General features: G+C 37.4%; 1 protein-coding gene across 2 annotated transcripts in view; it reads left to right on the forward strand.

The window, feature by feature from the left end:
• Positions 1 to 20: 20 nt before the first annotated feature.
• st7l (suppression of tumorigenicity 7 like) overlaps positions 21 to 24,035 on the forward strand; it is a 35,607-nt gene continuing 11,592 nt past the window's right edge. The window contains exons 1-11 of one of the 2 annotated variants that reach the window (XM_079840257.1): positions 21 to 298; positions 7,269 to 7,351; positions 7,430 to 7,589; positions 7,684 to 7,738; positions 7,816 to 7,931; positions 8,028 to 8,106; positions 20,702 to 20,790; positions 20,872 to 20,972; positions 23,025 to 23,139; positions 23,244 to 23,316; positions 23,467 to 23,569. In XM_079840257.1, coding sequence (XP_079696383.1) covers positions 130 to 298; positions 7,269 to 7,351; positions 7,430 to 7,589; positions 7,684 to 7,738; positions 7,816 to 7,931; positions 8,028 to 8,106; positions 20,702 to 20,790; positions 20,872 to 20,972; positions 23,025 to 23,139; positions 23,244 to 23,316; positions 23,467 to 23,569 — 1,143 coding nt within the window. In that variant the 5' untranslated portion in view covers positions 21 to 129. Of the gene's footprint in view, positions 299 to 7,268; positions 7,352 to 7,429; positions 7,590 to 7,683; positions 7,739 to 7,815; positions 7,932 to 8,027; positions 8,107 to 20,614; positions 20,791 to 20,871; positions 20,973 to 23,024; positions 23,140 to 23,243; positions 23,317 to 23,466; positions 23,570 to 24,035 lie in introns of both variants that reach the window. The other variant, XM_079840258.1, reaches the window with a different exon arrangement.

Here is a 24,035-nt window from a genome sequence, read left to right on the forward strand (position 1 = left end):
CTATACCCATCTTATCAGAACTCGTGTGTATAAATAAACAGGAGCTGCTCCCTCTGGTGGAGAGCTTCAGTACAGCACGCTCTCCTCCAGTATCCCACAATTCTAATGTTTACGGCTCGTCGGTGAAAGATGGCGGACAGCAGTGGCAGTAATCCTCAATCACCCGGTTTCACGGAGAAATTAAAATCGTGGCTGTGCTGGTCGTGGACGTACATATGTGCGCTTTGGTTCGCCATGGTCTTAACGATGGTTTACGTGCTGAGGAGTCCTCTGAAGCTACAGGAGACCGTCAACGCAGGTGTGTGTTTATGATCAGCTGTGTGCATGTTTACAGCTCAACACAGGGTAGATTTCTGTCCATTGAAGGAGAAGTTCACACAAATATGAACGTCCTACCATCATTTCTCTCATCCCCATGCAAACCCATACGACTTTCTTTTTCTGTGCAATGCAAAAGCTGAAATTTTCAAGTCGGTGTTTTCCATGCAATGTCAATGAATGGTGACTGGAGATGTCAAGCGTACAAAACGACTCAAAATTACCATTAAGTATCATAACAGTCGTCCATATGACTCGTGCACTATTTTACAAGCCATTTGAAGTCATACTGTTGCATTGTGAGACAAACAGACATGAATTTAAGTCACTATTTGAATATTGTGTTAACAACTTAAGTTAAAAGAAGCTGTCAAATGCAAGTCTTGAAAATGTTTTGTACGTTAATGTCAGTCTGACACAAAGCTTTACTCCATCTCAGTCTCAAATGCTAAAGGCTTAAATAAAATGCTGTCATAATTTTGACATTTTGTTAAGAGTATTCATATATATGTATATAAATATAATATGTACACATCATTTTTGCACAGTACAATTCAAATTCAATTCAATTCAAATTTATTTGTATAGCGCTTTTCACGATACAGATCGTTTCAAAGCAGCTTCACAGAAAATGCATCTACATTACAATTTAAATTGATTTGTACATGTTATGCATTTCAGAAATGCACATATACAAAGCACACAGATTAGCTAACTATCTATTATTAATCAATATAATAACTATGGCACAGAAATAAGAATACATGTTGTTAATGAATGTGTACTTAACACTGTACTTGTACTTGATGATTTTTGATTAATAGCAATATTCAGAGAAGAAATTTGTCAACACTACGTGCCATGACACAATAAACCGAATGGAAATATTTTTATGCAAGATATGAGTTTGGTTTAATCATTATTATTATTTTGCTAAAGACGTTTTTAAAAAATTGTACGCAAATACCCAAATCATTTGTGACCATGTATTATGAGTTGTGTTAGTAGATGTATAATAGAAAAAAATAATATATATATTTACAAAAAATATTTCTGTTTTCTGTGACTTTAATACTTTTCATGCAAGATCATAGAATTTATAAACAATGGTTGACTTCATGTACTGGAAAATATAAGGTTTTGTACATTAATGCCAGTCTTACACAAATGAAACTTCACTCCAATATCTAAGTGACATGTTTTAAATGACAGCTAAAGGTTTAAATCAAGTGCCCACATAATGCTTTATTTAGAATTTTTTTAAGGTTTGGCTATTAATATCTAGGCCTACATTAGGACTGCGCAATGCATCAAAATTATCGAAATATCGCAAATGTACATATCGCAATATGCATATCGTAAGGGCACGCAATATCTGAATGATTTTAATAGGCTACTTCAACATTGTGAAAAGTGTATGTTTTAGGTTGACGCATATAGCAGAGAATAGACTGAGCACACGACTGTTACTTATGTGATTTGCTTGACGTCAAAAAGAGTTATTAAACGCAACAACTTGCAAAAAACAACTCATTGCAGTCTCATGCTGTCTGACACACACACCGAAACGTGTGCACAAGCCGTTCTTTTTTTCTTGTCTTGTAACACACTCGAACTGTCAAATACACACACACAGTTATGTCAAAATGGCTGTATTGATGAGTATTCATGTAAACACAGTCGGTTATGCTTTAAGTGAAAGATATCAGTTGGGGAAAGAAATAGATTTTACACACTTAAAGCAATATCGTATCGCATATCGAATATCGCATTATTTAACAAGGATATCGCATTTTTCTTCAATATCGCACAGCCCTAGCCTACATATACTAAAGCTGCCAAATCGATTAATCGTGATTAATCGCATCTAACATAAAAGTGTGTATATACAGTGTGTATGTGTGTATATTTATATATGTGTATATATAAGCAATAGTCTCATCAGTTTACTATCTGGTTTGACATATTTAAATCTGAATATTTGTGATATTTAGCCCAAGGGCATTTTTTTACCTTTATGAAGGGTATTTTTTTTCTTATTAAATGTATGCTTTATCTTTAATGTTAAATTCTTAAATAAAAAAATTATACATGAAACTAAACTGCCGGTAAGTGGCGGCAAGTGGCCGTCTTTCATTCAAATGACTGATTCAAAGAATGAGGCATGATGAATTCAGAACCGCATACTACTCTTATTATTTCTGCCATGGAAAGATTTGGTAGAAAAGTAGTTAGAGTAGTAGTACAGTAGTATGCGGTTCCGAATTCAGCAGCATTTCTTTATGAATGCGTCATTGAATCGTTGACTCAACCAATTCGTTTAAAACGCTGAATCATTCTGTAATGAAATATTGCTGTGAGCTCTGATCTTTGTTTGGAACTATTTTCACTGCTGAAATAGAACAAAAACAATCAATATTGCATCTAAAAACGACTTGATTTTAACTACTTGTTTATTGAACTTTTCAATAATTATGGTATTCAGGAAGATCGCACTCTTGGGTCCTGTGGTGTTGCTAAACTGTATCATATGTTATAAATATAAACTACACATTTTGAATTATTATCTCAGTTTTTTGTGTGCTGCGCTCATTTGTTTCCATAGCAACCTTGTTACCACAATACATTATACATTATATATTATTATCCACTATCGATCACCACTGATTTTATTTCATTTAGTGTTTATTTTGGTGAAAAGCCACTTGTCCCCTTGAGCCCTATATTACAAACTTTTATGTTGGATGCGATTAATCGATTTGACAGCACGAACATAAACATATTTTATAAGTACCGTGTGCATGTGATGTTTGAGTTTATTTATTAATTTAATATTAATTTAACATTTGTGATGTGATCTACGAAAACCCATCAATGTTAAAATTACCTGTTACAGATTTTGATTCCATATGAAAATTGGTTTCAAGCCCTTTTTCCAAATCATAGCTTGACCGCTACAAAAGTTATGGTTATCTGAAGTCGGCTTATCGCTTTGATTTTCAGGAATGGAATAAATAAATGTCACCCCCATTTTTTCTGCATAATGCACTATCCAAACTTAAATGGTTGTACCGTAATTCAAGACTGCTTTGGAATATAGACCTAAGGTTAGTCTTGTTTTATGGATTTTTGAAAATTACCTTTCATGTAGTGTGTAACATAGTTCTAAGTGAATGACAACATCCTGCAAAGTTTTTAATCTGAAAGTGCAGCGCAAATAAAGTTATTGTCTCTCCAAAGTAAGAGTCGACTCAGAGTCAATTAAACAAAATTGTCGGTCCTAAGCCGTTTCGTTGTGACGTCATGACGAAACATTAGGATATTGCCCGTCATATTACTGCGGCCGCAGACACCAGGGAAAACTTGAACCCTCTCAAACACTGCAGCGGATACTGGATCGCATCCTGTCGAGAAGACGCTGTGCTCTACAAAGTGTTTATTGTGTTTTATATTGTGTAAGTTTCCGGCTAACCGGCTAACTCACGTTATTACTGTCTTACTGAAACACTTCTGCTCATCAGCTGTGCGCCACTATTACCTAAAACTGTGTCTATTAATGCAGATTGTCGTTCTTACTACTTTGAGTAAAGATTAAGGATGGAGCAAGATTTGTTTTGCAAACTTTAATGTTACATCAGTCATTCACGTTAGTGCTGGGGTAACGTATGCGCTGTTATTGATACAGTTCACACGTGCACTGCAATAAATTAGAAATACACGCATGGGTTTGCTGATGGACGTACACTTGTTAATGCTGATGGTGAGGAATTACAGTTGCAACATCTCATAATGTACCTCAAACTGGGTAGCGTATCCCTGAGAAATGTCCTGCTGACCAGGGGCCTCATTTATAAAACTTTGCTTAGGATTTGCGTCAGAAGTGGCGTACGGATGAAACATAGGACGTGCGTACGCACAGAAATATTCGGATTTATGAAACCGTGCGCACGCACATCCTACGCAGTTTTCCCTTAATAGATCACAATCAATTCTAAATGTAGCGCAACTTTTGCGGCTTCATGTCACGCCCATAGTTGCCCATAAATAGTCTGTGAAACGCCCACAAGTTAATATTAATCGATTGCGAAATCATGGCAAATACAGAGAGGAAATCAAAAAAACGTAACTTCACTCAATGTGAAGTAGAAATTATCGTTGGCGAGGTGGAAAAGGAAAATATTTTTTGGAGTGACACAGTGTGGGCATTACTAATGTCAAAAGGCACTTGAGTGTCAAAAGGTTGCAGACGCCTAAATGCTGTAGCCTCACAACCTCGGACCATGGCCGAAATAAAAAAGAAATGGTCGGACATCAAAGTCGAGGCAAAAAAAGCGTCTAGCGCTCCATCGCCAGAGTGTGTCTGCCACGGGTGGGGGAGACGGGACACCGGAGCTGACCCCTCTTGATGAGAGACTGCCGGCAATTATTGGGGAATTCCTATTAATCCCTATCCCTATTATCTACGTGGAAATGGGAAATAGTTCAGTGCAAATGTAATTTCTTGCAGCTTTCTGAATGGTTGAGACATACGTCATATGTTATTTTATCAAAAATAAAACAAACTAAAGGCATTTGCATGAATACCATGATTCCGTAGCTGATGAAGACATTTTTACTATGAAAACAACTTTCCCCAGCGGACAATTAATACATCTATCTATCTATTTATCTATATATCTCCTAATCTATCTATCTGTCCATCTAATTGCATCTATAGCTATCTGCTCCACCAGACGGACACATTGACGAGAATATCAGTTTTGTACATTATTTCGTTCTGTTTACTATATTATTTATGAGGATGAACTGCATAACATGCCAATATTGTTGCAGAACATATTTCACTTTTTTTTTTTTTTTTTTTTGCATTTCTGTTGTAATTTTCGTTTGATTTTGTTTGTTTTACACTGCAGATCGATCAAACGGGTGTTCGTGTAGGCTGTTAATTGTAATACTTGCTTTGTGAAGTCGTCAAGTTATTTATGAAAGGCAGTATTGCCATTTCTTTTACACAACGGTCTACAGTTTCACACACTTTCACGTGTTTCTGCCATCTGCCGACGGTGTCGCCATTTCTCATTTCACCCGTTTGTGTGCTTACGCCTGGGTCAGAGCTTGCGTGAAGGACCGCACATTTTCCCGTCAAGTTTGCTTTTTATAAATACCAATTATTGCGTAGAGAGTTGCGTACGCCTTCTTTTGTGCGTATGCAACGTTTATAAATGAGGCCCCTGCTCAAGGTTTGGGTTGAATAACTTGTTCTTCCGATGTTTCATCATCGTCGTCATTGTTACTCTTTTTACAGTTTGTACAATTGCTGAGCTTTAGGAAGCCTCACGGAGCTGGAGTTCAGTTATGGTAATGAGTGTTTGTTTACGAAATACGTATTCTACGCAGTAGACCAATCACAACAGACTAGGCCATCTGACCAATCAGAGCAGAGTAGACTCGTGGAAAGGACGGATTTAGAGAGAGTGATTCATCTATCGAGTCGTTTGAGAATCATTGAGCGCTGTGGTGATGTGCAATGTATATTATGAGAAAAGGAAACCTTTGACCTTTTTTTGACCTTTGATGCATGTAAACCTGTTGTAGGACACCTCTAAAACTAAATTAGGAAACTTTAAGATAGCATAATAGGGGCACTTTAAAGACACTTGGCAGATTATTGTAGAAGTGAAAGAAGTCATGAAAACCCAATTTTGACAAAAAATTACTAAATACGTTTTTTTTATTTTAAAGGCGTTTTCACACCTACCTTGTTTGGTCTGGATTTTCGGACTTTTCAGTTTTGTCCGAATCAAAATGACAGGTGTGAAACCTCCCCCGTAACAATGGTCTGGACCAAACAGACGAAATTTGGTCAGACGAAAAGAGGTAGTCTCGGTCCGGATCAAACTCAACAAAGGCTTGGTTCGTTTCTAGTGTGAAAACATTTTCTGTATGGTTCGGACTTTCAGACCATTACAGGAAGTTCCTGTTTATGTTTAAATATTATAATGTTATTTTTAAATGCAATCTAGGCTACATTGATTATGAAAAGTGAAAAGATGCGCAATATGTCAGAAGACAGAAGGTCAGAAATTATTTTGAACTAAATTTTGTATGATTTTGCTTAGAAAGCCTTTCTTTAATGTGAATTTCGTTTTGTATAAATTGTATCTTAATTTTAATCAACGTTTAATCAGATAATTGCCTGGATTTAATAAATAAGAAGCAAATAGTCTATAGCAGACAATAATCGCGGGAGCGATCACATGCTTTGCACATGAACTGGAGCGTCTCAAATAAACCGAAACTCAGTAGCTACTTGTCTCACAAACATGATAAATATGTGTATATAAAGCTTGAAATGTCCACTTTTAAACGTAACGAATAAAAAATAGTCAAGCAATGCGCACTGTTCAATAGTGGCAACGATATGCGTCCGTTCATTCATTCTTGTCAAAGACGCTGACGTCACGTCCGTTTACAAACCAATCAATGTCCAGATGCCGCCCACATAGATGATGACGAGTGGACGCAAGTGTGTCATGTAAAGTTCTTTAGTCCGCTCACATAATTGCAATGTGAAACCAAACCAAAACTAACCGAATGTATAAAATGTATCAAAACATGAACTTTGGTTCGGACCTTGGTGCGGACTTTCAGGTGTGAAAACGCCCTTCATTTCCTGAAAAACATACCAGCGCGACATCCAATGGGTTTTCCCAGATTGCATCACATTTAATCATTTTATAAACATCATTTTAATGCAAAATATGGGTTGTAAAATAATTTATCTACATTTAAAAAAAAAAAAGTTTTGAAAGTTTCAAATTTGTTTGCTTGTTTGTGTAAGTTGTGTTGGTACATATATAACAAAAAATATTATACATTTTGATTTGAGATGGTACATAAAACAGTCGTAATTTCTGTGTCTCATAATCTCATGTGTTATTCATCCACAGCATCTGTGTTTTTAAACACGCTTACACCTAAATTCTATGTTGCGCTCACGGGAACCTCTTCGCTCATCTCGGGCCTTATATTGGTGAGTTTTTCTTATTGGTTGTAAAATAATTATGCTAAATAAACTTTGTGAAAACACACTCCCTCGTTCGTCCTTCAGATATTCGAGTGGTGGTACTTCAGAAAGTACGGCACTTCGTTCATCGAGCAGGTGTCTGTCAGTCACTTGCGCCCTCTACTGGGAGGAGTGGAGAACAGCAGCTCGGCCGGACTCTTCTCTTCAGTGAACGGCGATACAGAGCAGAGAAGCAACGTTGCAGGTTTTTAAAAGTTACTGGCTACTGGTTATCTTTCTAAACATTACAAAGTAAATGTAATCATGATGTTTGAGCTATTATGTTATTTTTCTTTCAGAATGTAAAGTGTGGAGGAACCCACTGAACCTATTCAGAGGCGCAGAGTACAGCAGGTACATTCCTTAAATGCTATCAGTTAATTGCCTCAATATATGAGCTTTCAAAACATGATCATATTCATTCATTCCAGGTACACTTGGGTGACGGGTAAAGAGCCGTTGACATATTATGACATGAATTTATCAGCGCAAGATCATCAGACCTTCTTCTTGGGCGACACTCAGCAGCTTCGACCCGAAGACTCTGGTTTGTCTCATGCTCTTCTACTTAAAAAAACAACACCGAGATTTAATCAGAACTGACGTTTAATCATGTCTGTTATCTCTGTTGTTTGTTCCGCAGTAATGCAGAAGGCCTGGAGGGAGAGGAACCCGCAGGCACGCATTCGAGCAGCTTACCAGGCAATTGAAATGAACCGCGAGTGAGTTGAATGCATCCTTGTGATTATATTCAATTTAATATCTTCAGCCATTACTCATCCAGGCAGATTTTAGAGCTGGAATGGTATACCTAATAAAGAGCAATAAAAAATACATGAACTAGAGGTGCACAATATGTTGGTACCATTTTGCTTATTAGGGGCCAAGCACCAAAGGTGCGAAGGCACCTATTGAAACCGTTCCCGTCTTTTTTTCTTCCGCCATGGGAGTCTATGGCAGCCCATAGAACCGTATGGTAAAAAGTTGTGAAATTTGGCACACTAATAGAGGATGGTCTGGTATGTCACCATGGCAATTTTGGTGTCTCTATCTCAATCCCTCTAGCGCCACCACCTGTCCAAATGTGTACTCATGTTTATGCTAATAACTTTTGAACCGTAAGGGCTAGAAACTAAATTCTTTTTTCCTCTAATTTCTGAGCTCGTGCCAATTCGGTTGCACCCTATGACGTCATTTTCCGTCTTGGACATTTCCCCGCCATTTTCAATTAACCGAAAAACCTACTTTTGCGAACTCGTCCTAGACGGTTCATCCGATTTGCACGAAAATTGAACCAGATCATCTTCAGACAATATTGACAAAAAATCTTGCAAATCAAGTTGATTCGTCTAATCGTTTTCGATAAACGCGCGAACAAATTTTACATAACGTTTGCAAAAACACACTTAAGGCAATATCTCCGCAACGCTTTATTGTGTTCAAACCAAACTTGGTACATGTCATCATAAGCATGACTTGAGGCTACATGCAGCGTTTCGGCGCTGTGCCACCTACTGGTCTGGAGATACGAAAAATGGCTATTTTAGCTTTTCTTTGCTGAACCGTTTGTCCAAATATCATAAAAGGGGCCTCGTTAGATTCGGGACGTCATGCCGAGTCGAAGGATATCCAATTTTACCATATCGGCCATTTTGGCTGTCGCCCATCTTGAATTATGTGCTAAAATGCTGTATTTTATCAGCGCATGAACGGATTGTTGCAAAACTCGGTATGGGTCATCACCACGATACCCCAAAGTAGCCTGACAAGTTTCGAAACAGCGCCGCCTAGTGGAGATTTTTTTAAAAAAAGGCTCAGAACTTTGGGTGTGGTTGACTTATTTTCACGAGACTCATCTCATTAGACTCCTGAATCGTTGCCGAGTCCAACAATACCACACTTGCCAGGTTTCGCCGTATGGTTTGTGCACCGTTGTAATTTAGCGCTTAAAACTTTTTTGCCGATATCTTCGAAACCGCTAGTCCGATCGAGACGAAACCAGCGTCAGAAGTTCGGAAACATAGGTCGTTAGGCACGATCGCGGGCCCAAATGTCAAAATATTGATAGTAAGGGGTAGTAAAATCCAATCAAAGTCAGGTGTCAGGCTGAAACCCTATTGTAACTGTTCATTTTCCCATGATGCATCATTCTCCAGCTAAAACTGATCGGGCAGACCAAACCGTAAGTCGTAGAGACTTGAAACTTGCAGGGATGGTAGTACTCACAACGACTACTGACGTCACCGAAGCACGCCCCGATCGGCCTGACGGGGGCGCTACAGCGATCAAAAGTACCAAACGGCGATCAAAAGTACGAAACGGCTCATAACTCCTCAACTGTAAGGCGTAGCCTCGAGTGCCTTATATCGCTGGAATCCTTGGCTCAAGGCGGACAAAATGCATGCCTCGGATTTGCTCGCCCTTCAGGCGGCAATTTCGAGATATTTTAGGTTTTTTGTAAAACCTACTTTTGCAAATTACTCACAGGTTCTTTGCTTGATCAGAACCAAATCACTGCAGAAATGTTCTCTGGAGAGTGATTATCAATAATTATTAAAAAAAAAACACATTTTGATTCATGGTCGCTAAGGGGAGCCAAAATGTTTGATGTAACCGGGACCTCTTTTACTAAAATGGCTATAACTTGTGAACGGAATGAGATATTTTCACCAAATTCAGGTCACATGTATGTGAGCTCAGTCTGAGATCACATGAAAAAAATCGCAACTATTAACCACTTGTTGGCGCTATAACAGGGGAAAAACACGTGAAAATGGCAATATGGGCACCCAAACATTAGTCAGATGACAATGGGCATTCATTGTCTTCATCCAGGTTGCCATGATAGTCTATGAGGACACTGGCATATCTCAAAAAACTCTGTATACGTCATTGGCACAATGCCCTGAATGAGCATTCACCTCCTTAGACTCCTGAATCATTGCTGAATTCCAGTGATACCAAACATGCCAGGTTTCATCTTATGGTATGTGAAAAGGTGTATTTTAGCACCTAAAAAACCTTTGCGAATGTCTTCAAGACACATAACATAGGTCAATAGCTAAACAATAATGACCAAAAGCCAACATTTTGGAAGGAAGTGGCAAAAAAAAAAAATCCAATCAATGCAGCCAATTCTCTCTAAATATAAGTGGCTATAACTTTAAAATAAAACGAGATATTTACAACAAATTTTACACATATATTTTTGGGCACACTTTGAGGACACCTAAAAAAAAGCAGAGATGTGTTATAACTGTCAAAAAAAACATATTTTTCCTTAGTTAAATTGCCTGTTTTGCCGTGAATGCTCTTTCCCATCTATGATCTAAGTTTATTTGTTTACTTGGATCCCCATTAGCCAGTACCTAGGCAGTGACTACTCTTCATGAGGTCCCAAAAAGTAAAAAATACAAAACTACATTAAAGCTGCAAGAGCAATGAAAGGGATCTTGCACCTATGCCAGGTGACCTTGGGGCTTTAGGAACACAGAGCACGGTGGCCAATATGCATTTAAGTATATAAAAGTAGGAGGACTACATCAATCATTTGTATTTGCCACACTTCCTGCTACCGGACTGTGTTCAGATCAGATGGTCGACCTGCACATGGACATGACCAATGCATCCCTGATATGTCTGAAGAGAGCCTGTCAACTAAACTCTGCCCTGTAAATGCTGCATCTAAATGACACCCTCATTAAACCCGTCTCCAGCACGACGACTCCAATCTATCGAATAATCTTACGAATATCTATTTATCTAATATGACTTCTGAACTGTAATGTTGCCAGAATTATAATCATACACTGTTTGTTCGTCGGCCAGAGGACAACTGGCACCCAAACTGGTTTCTCCCAAGGTTTCTTTTTCTCCATTCTGGCCTTGAAAGGAATTTTGGTTCCTTGCCACCGTTGCCTTTGGCTTGCTCAGTTGGGGACACCTAAATTTCAACTATATTACCGTTCTGCCCGCATTGACACTATATGAAAATTGAAATTAGCTGGATAGTTAGATAGTTAGATAGTTAACACTGTGAAGCTACTTTGAAACAATTGGACTTGTTGAAAGCGCTATTTAAATAAAGGTGACTTGACTTGACCAGCTGGTGGCACTATGACTAACTAAAATTTTGCGGAAACATCAGACTTTGTCAGGATGCCACAGACAAAACTCAAACTCAAAACTCAGTTCAACGAAACTCAAGATCTTTGAAATTTTACATCACTAAGGCTTAAGATTACACTGACCAAATATGATTCTGGTTCAATCTTAATGAGGAGTTAATCACAGTTTACTGTTGCCCACAGGTGGCACTATAACTGACTAAATATTGGCATGTAGACCACCATCGGTGCTCGGGCCCTAATTAAATCAACAACAATAAAATGAAAAATACAAATCCCATTAACAAATTCCATTAAATGTTCCTTCCTTGTAAAACTCATTTTATAATATCTGATAGTAAATCATTCCATATTTTCATTCCTCCAGATATTATAGTCCATTGCTGTGCAGTGGTTTTCAAAACAAAATACATGACTGTCTGCGCACAGTTTAAAACAGGAGGAAGATTATTGATAAAATAATGATGATGATAATAATAGTCCTAAACAACTTCCTTGAGGAACACCACATTGCTCTTTAAAATCTGAATAACTTCCATAATAACATAAACAGTGACTATGTTTACATGGACAGCAGTAATCTAATTATTGCCCTTAATCTGAATAAGACAATAATCTGATTAAGGTGTTTACATGAGTTGATTTTAGAATATTCCGTTCATGTTCCCGTTTTACATATAGAACATAGCTCGATTAATGGCACGTCATTACGTCTCCATGCCACCCGACGGCCAATCATAGTGCGACTTTCATGGGTCTGTTAAAATCATTAGGCTCAGGCAAACCGCTGTAACTTTAGGCTACCTGCGGGTGTCGCTGTCGGACAGTGTTCCTTTATAAAAATGAGTGATTTTTATACTTTTTAATGTAATATATATATATATATATATATATATATATATATATATATATATATATATATATATATATATATATATATATATATATATATATATATATATATATATATATATATATATATATATATATATATATATATATATATATATATATATATATATATATATATATATATATATATATATATATATATATATATATAGGCTACGTTGTTTTATTTTTGTAATATTATATGTTGTGTCTTTCAGGTTTTTTTGAAGAGACACTGCCCATCTTGCCTATTTCTTGACAGCCTACATTTCGATTAATAGCTTTGATTAATGATGAAAATTGAGGTTTCAAAATCGTGATTGTTTGGATTGTTTTTTTCTGCCGTCGAGCCACAGGCGTTCACTGAATGGCCATATGGCTCGCGAGCCTAGAGGTTCTCGACCGCTGTTGTAAGCAGACAATTATGAATCTGAGATTACAGATACAAACTTATTGTATTTTACTTTTACAATGTACTTTTACATATTACAACACAAAGAAAAAAATATGGAGGAGGCAGTGTCAGAATGAGCAGTCAAGCAAGACACGCACCAACCATAGCAACACGTCATGGCAACGACATTTCAAACTGACAGATACGTAAAAGATAAAAGGGACATTTGAGTGCCTTGTTACTGTTTTGTACGCGCTGTTATATTAATTATAATTCAAATTCTGTTTTATTTGTCACAATATTATTGATGATTGTTGAGAGGGGCACTTTTGATACATTTTTAAAAAGGACAGGGGCTCGCGCTCCAAAGCCCTCCTCCGCTCTGCACTTGCCTGGTGTGTGTGTGTCCTGTCACAAAATGCGGCGCAAACTCCTACACGATGACGTTAATAGTTAGATTAAGGTGTATACATGTCTACAATGCACTTCGATAATGCGACTAAAATAGGCATACTCCACATGTCTTAATTCGATTTTTGTTTAAAGGTCCCATGGCATGAAATTTTCATTTTATGAGGTATTTCAACATTAATATGAGTTCCCCTAGCCTGAATATTGTCCCCAAGTGTATAGAAATATTGATCGGTGTAAAACCGAGTTCTGGCTGTCTTTCTCTGCCTTTGAGAAAATGACAGGCCAGACGAGCCAATCCTGAAGTCTCCTGGTTTGACGTCCAAGCAGGAACGGTTACCTCCCTTTCCTCCGCCCAGAGAATCTGGCACACCCATGCAAACGCTTGAGAGATCATGGGTTGTGAACGAGTGAACGCTGGCAGTTTCTCAGTGTTTGGATGTACAAATGAAAACAGAAGTCTTCCTTCAGTTCCTTCTGATCTGTGATCATTAATTTCTTATGTGTAGCTAATTATTTATTATTCGTGCACACACTGCGGCTTCTCTCCCGACAGAAAGGTGTTTTCTATCTTGTGAGTCAGTGTTTTTGTATGTCCTCGTCGCGTCTATCTGTTCTTAAATGTGCATACAGTCTTTTCTGCTCAACACCAGCAGAGTCACATCTGTAGAGATAAACCTCACACACGCCGAAGCTCGGCCTTCAACATCCCCGACCCCCAGTACTGCATCTGGCCCACAGCGGAGGCACCAAACGCGGCGTGAGATTAAGCAGAAGGGGGCAAGCGTGAGGGTATCCGGGCTAGCCAGCTTTCCCCACAATAAACTGGATTACATTCGATTACTGCTGTTGTGTCTTTGTTTGCGCTGTGTAAGTTACTCAATGCGCATCACTGACGCTTTTCATATGATTGGAACATATCTAGAAATAATGCTATACTCAACACTTACTAACTCGTTCATCTCGCTGTAATGGTACATTGCATGTTACAAAGTTGGTAGAATAATGATGAAGACGGACTCGGCGTGACTGGGACTCGTGTTTATTCAGAACTCTCAGATACAAACACAATAAACTCGCGCTGACAGACAGCGCTCTCATAACTCAGTAGTTACTATAAATAACTTTGTTAGCAATCGCTCCGTCTCCGTGATGTCCGGTTCGCGAACGAATCATTCTTTTGAATCGGTTCTTTTTAGTGAACCGAACCAGTTCACCAAATCGGACTGAATCGTTCTAAACGGTTCGCGTCTCGAGTCAGCGCTGATCCACATGAGTGACAGTCCCTCCGACTAGAAATAAACGAATAACCTGAAGTATATGCTAGTAACTACAACAGTTCACCCTGAACTGAGACATGCTGAGAGAACTGATGAGAAGTGAACACAGGTCCATCCGTCTCTGGCAGACTCGTGCCTGCTCGTGCCTCGTTAAACCACGCCCCCTCCGCTCATTTAAAATGCAAAGATGTCAGCCAATCACAACAGTGGGCGTTTTTACTGAAGTCTCACAGCAGACACGCCTCTTGAAGCAGGGCATTCAGCCACAGGGCAAACAGCAGTATAGAAAAAATGCCTTTTATTTCTAAATTTTGACATTTTATGATGTAAAAATCATACTAACAATATAAGTACACCTCAGGAAACACTATAAAATAATAGAAAAATGCCATGCCATGGGACCTTTAATTCAAGTATGGCTTTAACCAGATTAAGGTAATTAGAAATCACTGTTTACATGGTAGATTCTTAATCAGAGTATGGTCTTAATCAGATTAATATCGGAGTATTGTTGTCCATGTAAACGTAGTCATTGTCACATATTAAACAATCAATTTATCCAGCAATAATTTATGATCCATTACATAAAATGCTGAGCTAAAATCTAACGATACAGCTTCTACTAAGTTATTATCATCAATTTGTGCTCATACTACTCCCTAATATTGATCTGTAATTCATATTTAGACATTATAAAATCACTATTATAACATTTACAATCACATTTTGTAAAATGCATCACTTCCTTTCTATTGAAGTATTGGTATTGACAATTGTGCCACATGATGAGTAATGTGAAACCTGAAAAAAACTTGCAGTAAACATTTTGTTCCCACCATATATTTCACATATCTGTATCTACAACAAAATGTGTGTTTGTGTGTGTGAGCATGTTTAGTCTGTATAAAATATTATTGTTTAAGCCTATTGTTTAAGTATTATTGTTTAAGTATTCATTTTCCGCCATATTTTGTGATCTCAGCAATACATTTTAGGTTGACATAGGGTTGACAAAACTCAGTATGGGTCATCACCACGATGACCTGAGGTAGCCTGAGAGGTTTAAAAACAGCACCACCTAGTGGAGATTGCCCCTCCCAAATGCTTATAACTTTGGTTGTGGTTGACTTGTTTTCATAGGAGTAACTTTTTTTTGTCTCCTGAATCCTTGCCAAGTCCAACGATACCAGACTTGCCAGATTTCGCAGCATGGTAACTTAGCGCTAAAAAAACATTAGCGGATATCTTCGAATGCTAGTCTGACCAAGACGAAACCAGCGTCAGAAGTTCTGAAACATAGGTCGATAGCCAAGTGTTAATACCCAAATGTCAAAATATTGACATTAAGGGGAAGTAAAATCCAATCAAAGTCAGGTGTCAGTAATTTTTTATGTGTTTTTTCATATAAATGTCTATAACTCAAAAACAAAATGAGATATTTTCACCAAAATCGACACACATATGTATGGGCTCACTCCGAGGACACATAAAAAATGGTGGTATCATATCTCTTGGTGGCACAATAATAGAAAAAACATGAAATACAGGATTATGAAAAAAATTAATTCAAGGCCTTTGTTTAAATAACGCTTTGGAGTATAATTATGAAACTCGTTATGTGTTCGAGTTCTGCACCATGCCCTGAAGGTATTCAAAAGGTTTCAGGGCAGCGCCACCTTGTGGTCAAAATGTATAACAAGATATACAAAAAGGCTAATAACTTTTGAATAAATTTGTCTATAATAATGAAACTGGTTATAATACATTCCTTGGCTACTGCTGAGAACATAAATATAAATTTTGCCATACTTGGTCAAACTTCCTGTCCTCCATCTTGCTATTTGTTAAAAAACTACTTCTTCAAACTCTCCTAGGCCGTTTGTCCGATTTTCACCAAAATTTAATCGTATCATCTTCAGGCTGTGCCAAGAAAATATTATGGATTTTGCGTTTATAGGCAAAACCGTTTTCCTATATCGCTGCGACGAATTTGAGGCATGATGCCAAAATGACTCTTGAGGCTGTATCTCTGCAATGCTTTGACATATTGGCATCAAACTTTGCATGTGTCATTGTTCCCTTATTCTGACCACACCACATCAATTTCGTAACTGTGCCACCTATTGGTCAAAAGTGATAAACCATTAAATTATATTATTAGTGACTCTATATATGATATTTCAGCCATTTTGCCTAATCTTCTTAAACTGTATAATTGTTCATTGTTGCAGTTGGTTTGACACACTCAAACTACAATGCATTTTTCAGCCTTTTGCCTAAAATCATCTTAAAACGTGATTAATTGCTCATTGCTGCAGTTGATCTGACACTGCCAGCCATTTTGGCATGTCTTGTCTTCTTCTTTGCGCTTGGCCCCGGTATTGCTGCTTGCAGCTATATTTTATCTTTGATTTTGTTGTAGTGGATATTTAATTACTCTGTCACTTAAAGCGAATCTTTAATAAACATAATAATAATTTAATAACAGTTAAATGTAATCTTTAGCAAATAACACATTTTTTAGCAAATACACATTTTTCATACTGTGCATTATAATGTTGATGCCTATATTAATTTATATTTTATTATATTTTTAATTTATTTACATATATATTAATTTATGTATATATTGTGAACAATAGGGAGTTTTAATATAAGCCATGTACACTGGTGGACAAAAGTTTGGATTAATTAAGATTAATGTTTTAAATGCATTTCAAAAACATTAAATTGCTTTTAATTTGATTAAAAAAACAGTAGTATTGTGAAATATTATTAATTAGGGTCAGCCTAGAAATCTAGACGCACCCTAGCAGCAGCAAATGTAATTTGAAGCCAGGGTCGTCTAACAACTCTCCGTTGGCTTGCGAACTGGAAAAACCAAACTCTGGTCAGGCCAATCACATCGTGTATTGAGTCGGTGGGCGGGCTTAACATAATGACGGCAGAGTTGCGGTGGTTACGCGTGCTACTTGTAAACAAAGAAGCTGGCTAACAGCGGTCTTTCGAATCGGCTTTTGCCGCGACTCTGGAAGACTTGGAGTTAAGCTTTTCTTTGAGAAAAGAACAAAGAACGGCACTGAAGTCATTCTTTTAGAAAGGAAGATGTGTTCAGAGTTTTGCAGACCAGATACGGCAAAAGTTTAATCTATCAACTAGCTCCGCTTCACCTTCTTCGTTTGCTCTGGTTGGTTGTAGCGCTATCCAATTGCGTGCAGAGGGAATTTGAAAGACAACCGTTTATCCCGCCCCTCGGATTGAGCCCTGCCAATGGTGTGTTCCCAGACCCAACATCTTGATATGGGTCTGGCTTGTCAGGCTAAATTAGCTAAAACACTAATATTATTCTTTGTGGTAGAAATTCCCCTACACACATGACTGGAGTTAAAATAGGGGTCTGTTCTTCATACCTCGCCTAATACATCTGAGATGATTTGACATATGCCAGATTGTCTAATCGTTATAACTGATCTCTGGCTAATTTGGTTCTTCAAACGAATTTGTGGATTTGATTAAAATATCTGGATTAAGTTGTTTGAGGTTACTGAGCGTTCTTGTGTTCATAGGAAAGGGCAGATATACCGATACTCGAAAGCTATACAGCGATTGGCTGGTGGCAAGACAGCAACGTAATGAGATCATAATACATTTTCTGGACCTTTATAAGTAAACAGCCAAGCGACCAAAACGACAAAAAAGTTAGATAAATAAAATGTGTACTGTTTGCTACATGATTCACAATTGTTCCCAATTATTATTTGTACAGGCTTTACATTTTTATTTCAATGTATTGTAATTAACAATTAATTTCATTTTACCTGTGAAGCAGATTTGTTACGTGACGACATTAATTAAAGCTTTTTGTGGGTCAAAACATTTTTCTAATGGCACAGCAGACAGCATCTCCTATCTGCAAGTTATCTGCATCTCCTGCGCTGCATCAAGCCACTCCCATAATAGCTGTCACCATTCAAATTAAAGGTGCAGTGTGTGAATTTTAGCGACATCTAGTGGTGAGGTTGTGAATTGCAATCACCCACTGCTCACCCCTCCTTTTCAAAACACACAGAGAAGCTACGGGGGCTGAAAAATGTTGTCGTTGGAGAGAGCAGAGAGTGAGTAGCGCTCAGTAGAGAAGTTGTCCGTTTAGGGCTACTGTAGAAACATGGCGGCGCAAAATGATGACTTCACTGTTAGGGGACCCTCGGTGTATGTAGATAGAAATGGCTCATTCTAAGGTAATAAAAACATAATGGTTCATTATGGAAGGTCTTTATACACCACTGAAAACATAGTTATGTATATTATATTGCATTTCTGTCAATGGAACCTTCTAAATATTACACACTGCATCTTTAATACATCGTATGTGTAAGACTCCAATAAAATTATGTAATTATCCCCTCATGAATAAATCTCTCAGTGAGAAAAACTGTGTATATTATGATGGACTACACAACATTATAATATTATTTTCAAATTCATTTTTAAATTTGTATTTTTAAAAATTATTATTGTCCCTGGTTCAATAGGGTATTCTTGTAAGTAAGTAGCAGTGTCTGGGACAGACTTTAAGTATCACCTCCACTTAAAAAAATGCAGTCTAAACCTGTCTACATGAAATAGACCTGTTGGTATGATCCAACTCCAGGATGAGCTTCAAAGAACCTAACAATCCTGGATCATGTCAAATCGTCAACAGTAAAATCCAGATAATTGAGTAATCCACGTACAAAGAACCCCTGACACCTCTAATATTAGGTCACTCCCACTCTGACATGTCTGTAACCCCTCACGCCTAAGAATAGCTGCTCTGACTACATCCAGATGCCTAAGACTAGAAATACTGGTATTCTGACTGCATAAGATTCCTAAGAATAATAGCTACTCTGACTATGTTGGTAACCCCGGACGCCTAAGAGCCTCACTCTGAGTCGGATGACGTCTCGCCCCCTATGAACTCTCAGACCAGTTTCAGAGAAAATCCTCCTGACAAAAAGAGTACAACAGTTTATATAGAATATAAAGTGCCTAACAAAGGTGGCATGATCCATTGCATATTTTTTTCTCTAATATGATTGGTTCTGCATAATTCTCTGTTACTAGGTAAAAGCAAAATTGGATTCCTTGATTGGCTGTCAAAAGATTAATCGCGATTAATCGCATCCAAAATAAAAGTTTGTGTTTACATAATATATGTGTGTGTACTCTGTTAATTATTATTTAAATATAAATACACACAAATGCATGTATATATTTAAGAAATATTTGCATGTATATACTGTATATACATTTATATAATCTATAATATATATAAATATAAAAATATAATTTTTATATATAAAATATTTTTCTTAAATATATACATGCTTGTGTGTGTATTTATATATAAATAATAATTAACAGAGTACACACACATATATTATGTAAACACAAACTTTTATTTTGGATGCGATTAATCGCGATTAATCTTTTGACAGCCCTTATATAGTATATGTATGTATGTATGTATATATATGTATATGTATATATATGAAGAGTTCAGATGCAAAAGCCACTGTGCCATCTGAAATATTCTTCTATAATGATCATTTTTATAAAGCTTGTATATTTCATTGAAGTAATTTCACTTAAATGAAAAATTAATAGGTAATTTACATTGCCATTTAAGTGAAATTATTAACTTAAATATACAGCTTTATAAAAATGATTATTCTAGAAGAAAATTTCAGATGGCACTTAGAGACTTTTGCATCTGAACTCTTCATATATATATATATATATATATATATATATATATATATATATATAATATTCAGATAGCTGTCTAGTTTTGTTTTCTCTTCTTATATTCAGACACATATTCAGTGTTGGGGGTATTTAGTTTTCAAAAGCATATAAATGTTAATTCTGCAAGTTATGTTATGATTAATTAAAAAATGTCCTTCACATGCAATATAATAAAACTGTTTTCTATTTGAATATATTCTAAAATGCAATTTATTCCTGTGAAGTTAAAGCTGAATGTTCAGCATCATTACTCAGTGTCACACGATCCATCGGAAATCATACTAATGTGCTAAAATTCTGTGGCACAGAAAAGCCGGTACTTACTTTCATGTTGCAGTTCATTCACAGGCAGTCAAAAGTTTTTTTGCATCTCTAATGTGAACAGAGTTTCGAACTCTCCAGCATATGATTCTGTTCATTGCAGATGTGCTGCAGCATATGTGCTCCTGGCCGAGGAGGAAGCCACAACTATCACAGAAGCTGAACGGCTATTTAAACAAGCCCTTAAAAGTGGTATGACACTTTTACACTGTCACACATATGCACTCTGCGTACAGTAACTCACGCTGTTGCTTATGACTTTTGCATTCACAGCCGGTAAAGACACCAATCTTGTGGTCTACATCAAACGCAGACTGGCCATGTGTGCTAGAAAACTGGGTCGCATCAAAGAAGCTGTAAAGATGATGAGAGATGTGAGTGAAGCAATATAACGCATATAATGTTCAGGTCTTGTGGCTGTATAAAGTGTGTATTTTAATAATTATCCTACTGCAAAGTAATGCCCGATAGACTATCGTAGTATAATAGACAATCATTCTTTTTGTTTTGTTTTTTGACCTGAGGGTTGAGTCAAAATGATTTCAGCAACATGACTGAATATAATATAAACAATGACTATCCTCAGAGCAAATTTCTAAACCTTTTTTGAACATATCTTAACATTTCCTTTCCAATTCTGCTCCATTAATAATTATAAACTGAAAGAGGAACTTTACTTTACAACAAAGTATTTCTTGTGTCTAATATAGCTTATATATAGCTATAATATATAGAGGTTTTTTTTTTATTTCCTAAAATGTTGATGTTATAGTCATCAATGTAAGATGTCATCAAAGTAATTCTAGAATATATTCTGTAATCATAAGAGAGTAATTTATGCTTAATTTTAGATACTTTTTTATCAATATATCGGAACTCAGCCTTTACTTGAAATGTATACATACGCAAATCTATGGCCGCTTGTTTCCGCCACAGAATAAAAAATAAAAAAGGTAATTGCGACTTTTTATCTCACAATTGCGTGTTATAAAGTCAGAATTGTGTGATACACCACTATATTGCCAAACGTTTTGGGACGCCTGCCTTTACATACACATGAACTTTAATGACATCCCTTTCTTAATCCGTAGGGTTTAATATGGAGTTAGCCCACCCTTTGCAGTTATAACCGCTTCAACTCTTCTGTGAAGGCTTTCCACAAGGTTTAGGAGTGTGTTTATAGGATTTTTTGACCATTCTTTTAAAGTGCAACTGTGAGGTCAGGCACTGATGTTGGACGAGAAGGCCTGGCTCACAGTCTCCGCTCTAATTCATCCCAAAGGTGTTCTGTTGGGTTGAGGTGCAGGCCAGTCAAGTTCCTCCACACCAAACTCGCTCATCCATGTCTTTATGGACCTTGCTTTGTGCACTGGTGCGCAGTCGGAACAGGAAGGGGCCATCACCAAACTGTTCCCACAAACTTGGGAGCATGAAATTGTCCAAAATGTGTTGGTATGCTGAAGCATTAAGAATTCCTTTCACTGGAACTAAGGGGCCAAGCTCAACCCCTGAAAAACAACCCCCCCCCCCACCAAACTTTACACTTGGCACAATGCAGTCAGGCAAGTACCGTTCTCCTAGCAACTGCCAAAACCAGATTCGTCCATCGGATTGCCAGACAGAGAAGCGTGATTCGTCACCCCAGAAAACACGTCTCCACTGCCCATTCCATGAAGGTCTCTACGCACTGTTCTTGAGCTAATTTAAAGGCCACATGGAGTTTGGAGGTCTGTAGCTATTGCTATAGCTCTGCAGAAAGTTGTCGACTTTGTGCGCCTCAGCATGCGCTGACCCCGCTGTGTGATTTTACGTGGCTTACCACTTGTGGCTGAGTTGCTGTTGTTCTCAGTTGCTTCCACTTTGTTATAATACCACTAACAGTTGACCGTAGAATATTTAGTAGTGAGGAAATTTCACGAATGGACTTATTGCACAGGTGACAACCTATCACGGTACCACGCTTGAGTTTACTGACCTCCGGAGAGCGACCCATTCTTTCACAAATGTTTGTAGAAGCGTCTGCATGCCTAGGTGCTTGATTTTGATACACCTGTGGCCATGGAAGTGATTGGAACACCTGCATTTAATGATTTGGAGGGGTGTCCCAATACTTTTGGCAATATAGTGTATAAAGTTGCTACTAGTGAGAAAAATAGTCAGAATTCTGCAATTCTGACTTTATATCTTGCAATTCTGACTTTATTACACACAATTGCGACTTTATATCACACAATTCTGACTTTATAGCTTGCAATTGCGACTTTATATAATGATGCAAACTCGCAATTGTGTGATAAAAAGTCGCAATTATCTTTTAAAATGTTTTATTTTGTGGCAGAAACAAGCTTCCATACATATCACTGGTCTGACGTTTTATTTTATTTTGTAAGTGGCAATTCAATTATGTTTCCTGTTTCCTTGTACAGTTAATGAAAGAATTCCCTTTACTGGGAATGTTAAATATTCACGAGAACCTTCTAGAAGCGTTATTAGAGCTGCAGGCCTACGCTGATGTACAAGCAGTCCTCGCAAAATATGATGGTGAGCTCATTCAACTATCATCATGTTACTGTACACTTCAGACAGGACCAGGTGGTGATGCTACTATCAATGTTTCTCTAACTATCTGATGTTTCACCCTGCAGATATCAGCTTGCCAAAATCAGCTACTATATGCTACACATCAGCCTTACTGAAAGCCAGAGCGGTGTCAGATAAGTAAGTCTTCAGCATGCTGGAAATTATGTAAATAATTGTCTATTAATGTCTAATAATGAATAGCATATAACCATATCATAACATGAATAACAAGGTGAAGTTTATGGATGATAGTTTGCTGAATGAATCTGTATGTGTATTGTGATGCAGGTTTTCACCTGAGGCAGCGTCTAGACGAGGTCTCAGCACAGCAGAGATGAACGCAGTGGAGGCCATACACAGAGCTGTGGAGTTCAACCCACATGTACCAAAGGTTTGAAATGTTTAGATATGTTTAGAAAACTCAACCTTATAATGGTTTGTATTGCAAATATTGAAGTTACTGGGCCACACATTGGCATTATCTCACTGATATTCATGAGTGCAGACATAGTGTCATGGCCAGGAGGTGATGCTGTTGTAGTGTTTACACTGAAGCACATTGTGATCCTCTGCACTAAACTGAAGCTTTTCTAACACATGTTGTTCACAGTTTTGCATTGAACATAGTTGCAGGTGGGCTTGTCGACCTGCCAAACCTAGATTTCGGTGTTTAGGGTGAAAGTTGTATCACCTTTGATTTTTCTGTTTGCTCTTTAAAGATGTTTTGACCCACATCATCGGTTTCTTTCTTTGTACCTGGCTTTAACTTGTCGCTTTCCAAAACACTAGATCTGACTTCAAAGTACACAACCACTTCAACCCAAACACACAGTCTCAGACGAAAGGGTATTGCGCAC

The sequence above is a fragment of the Gobio gobio genome, assembly GCF_949357685.1.
Source record: "Gobio gobio genome assembly, chromosome: 17".
In the NCBI taxonomy this organism is placed as follows: Eukaryota; Metazoa; Chordata; class Actinopteri; order Cypriniformes; family Gobionidae; genus Gobio; species Gobio gobio.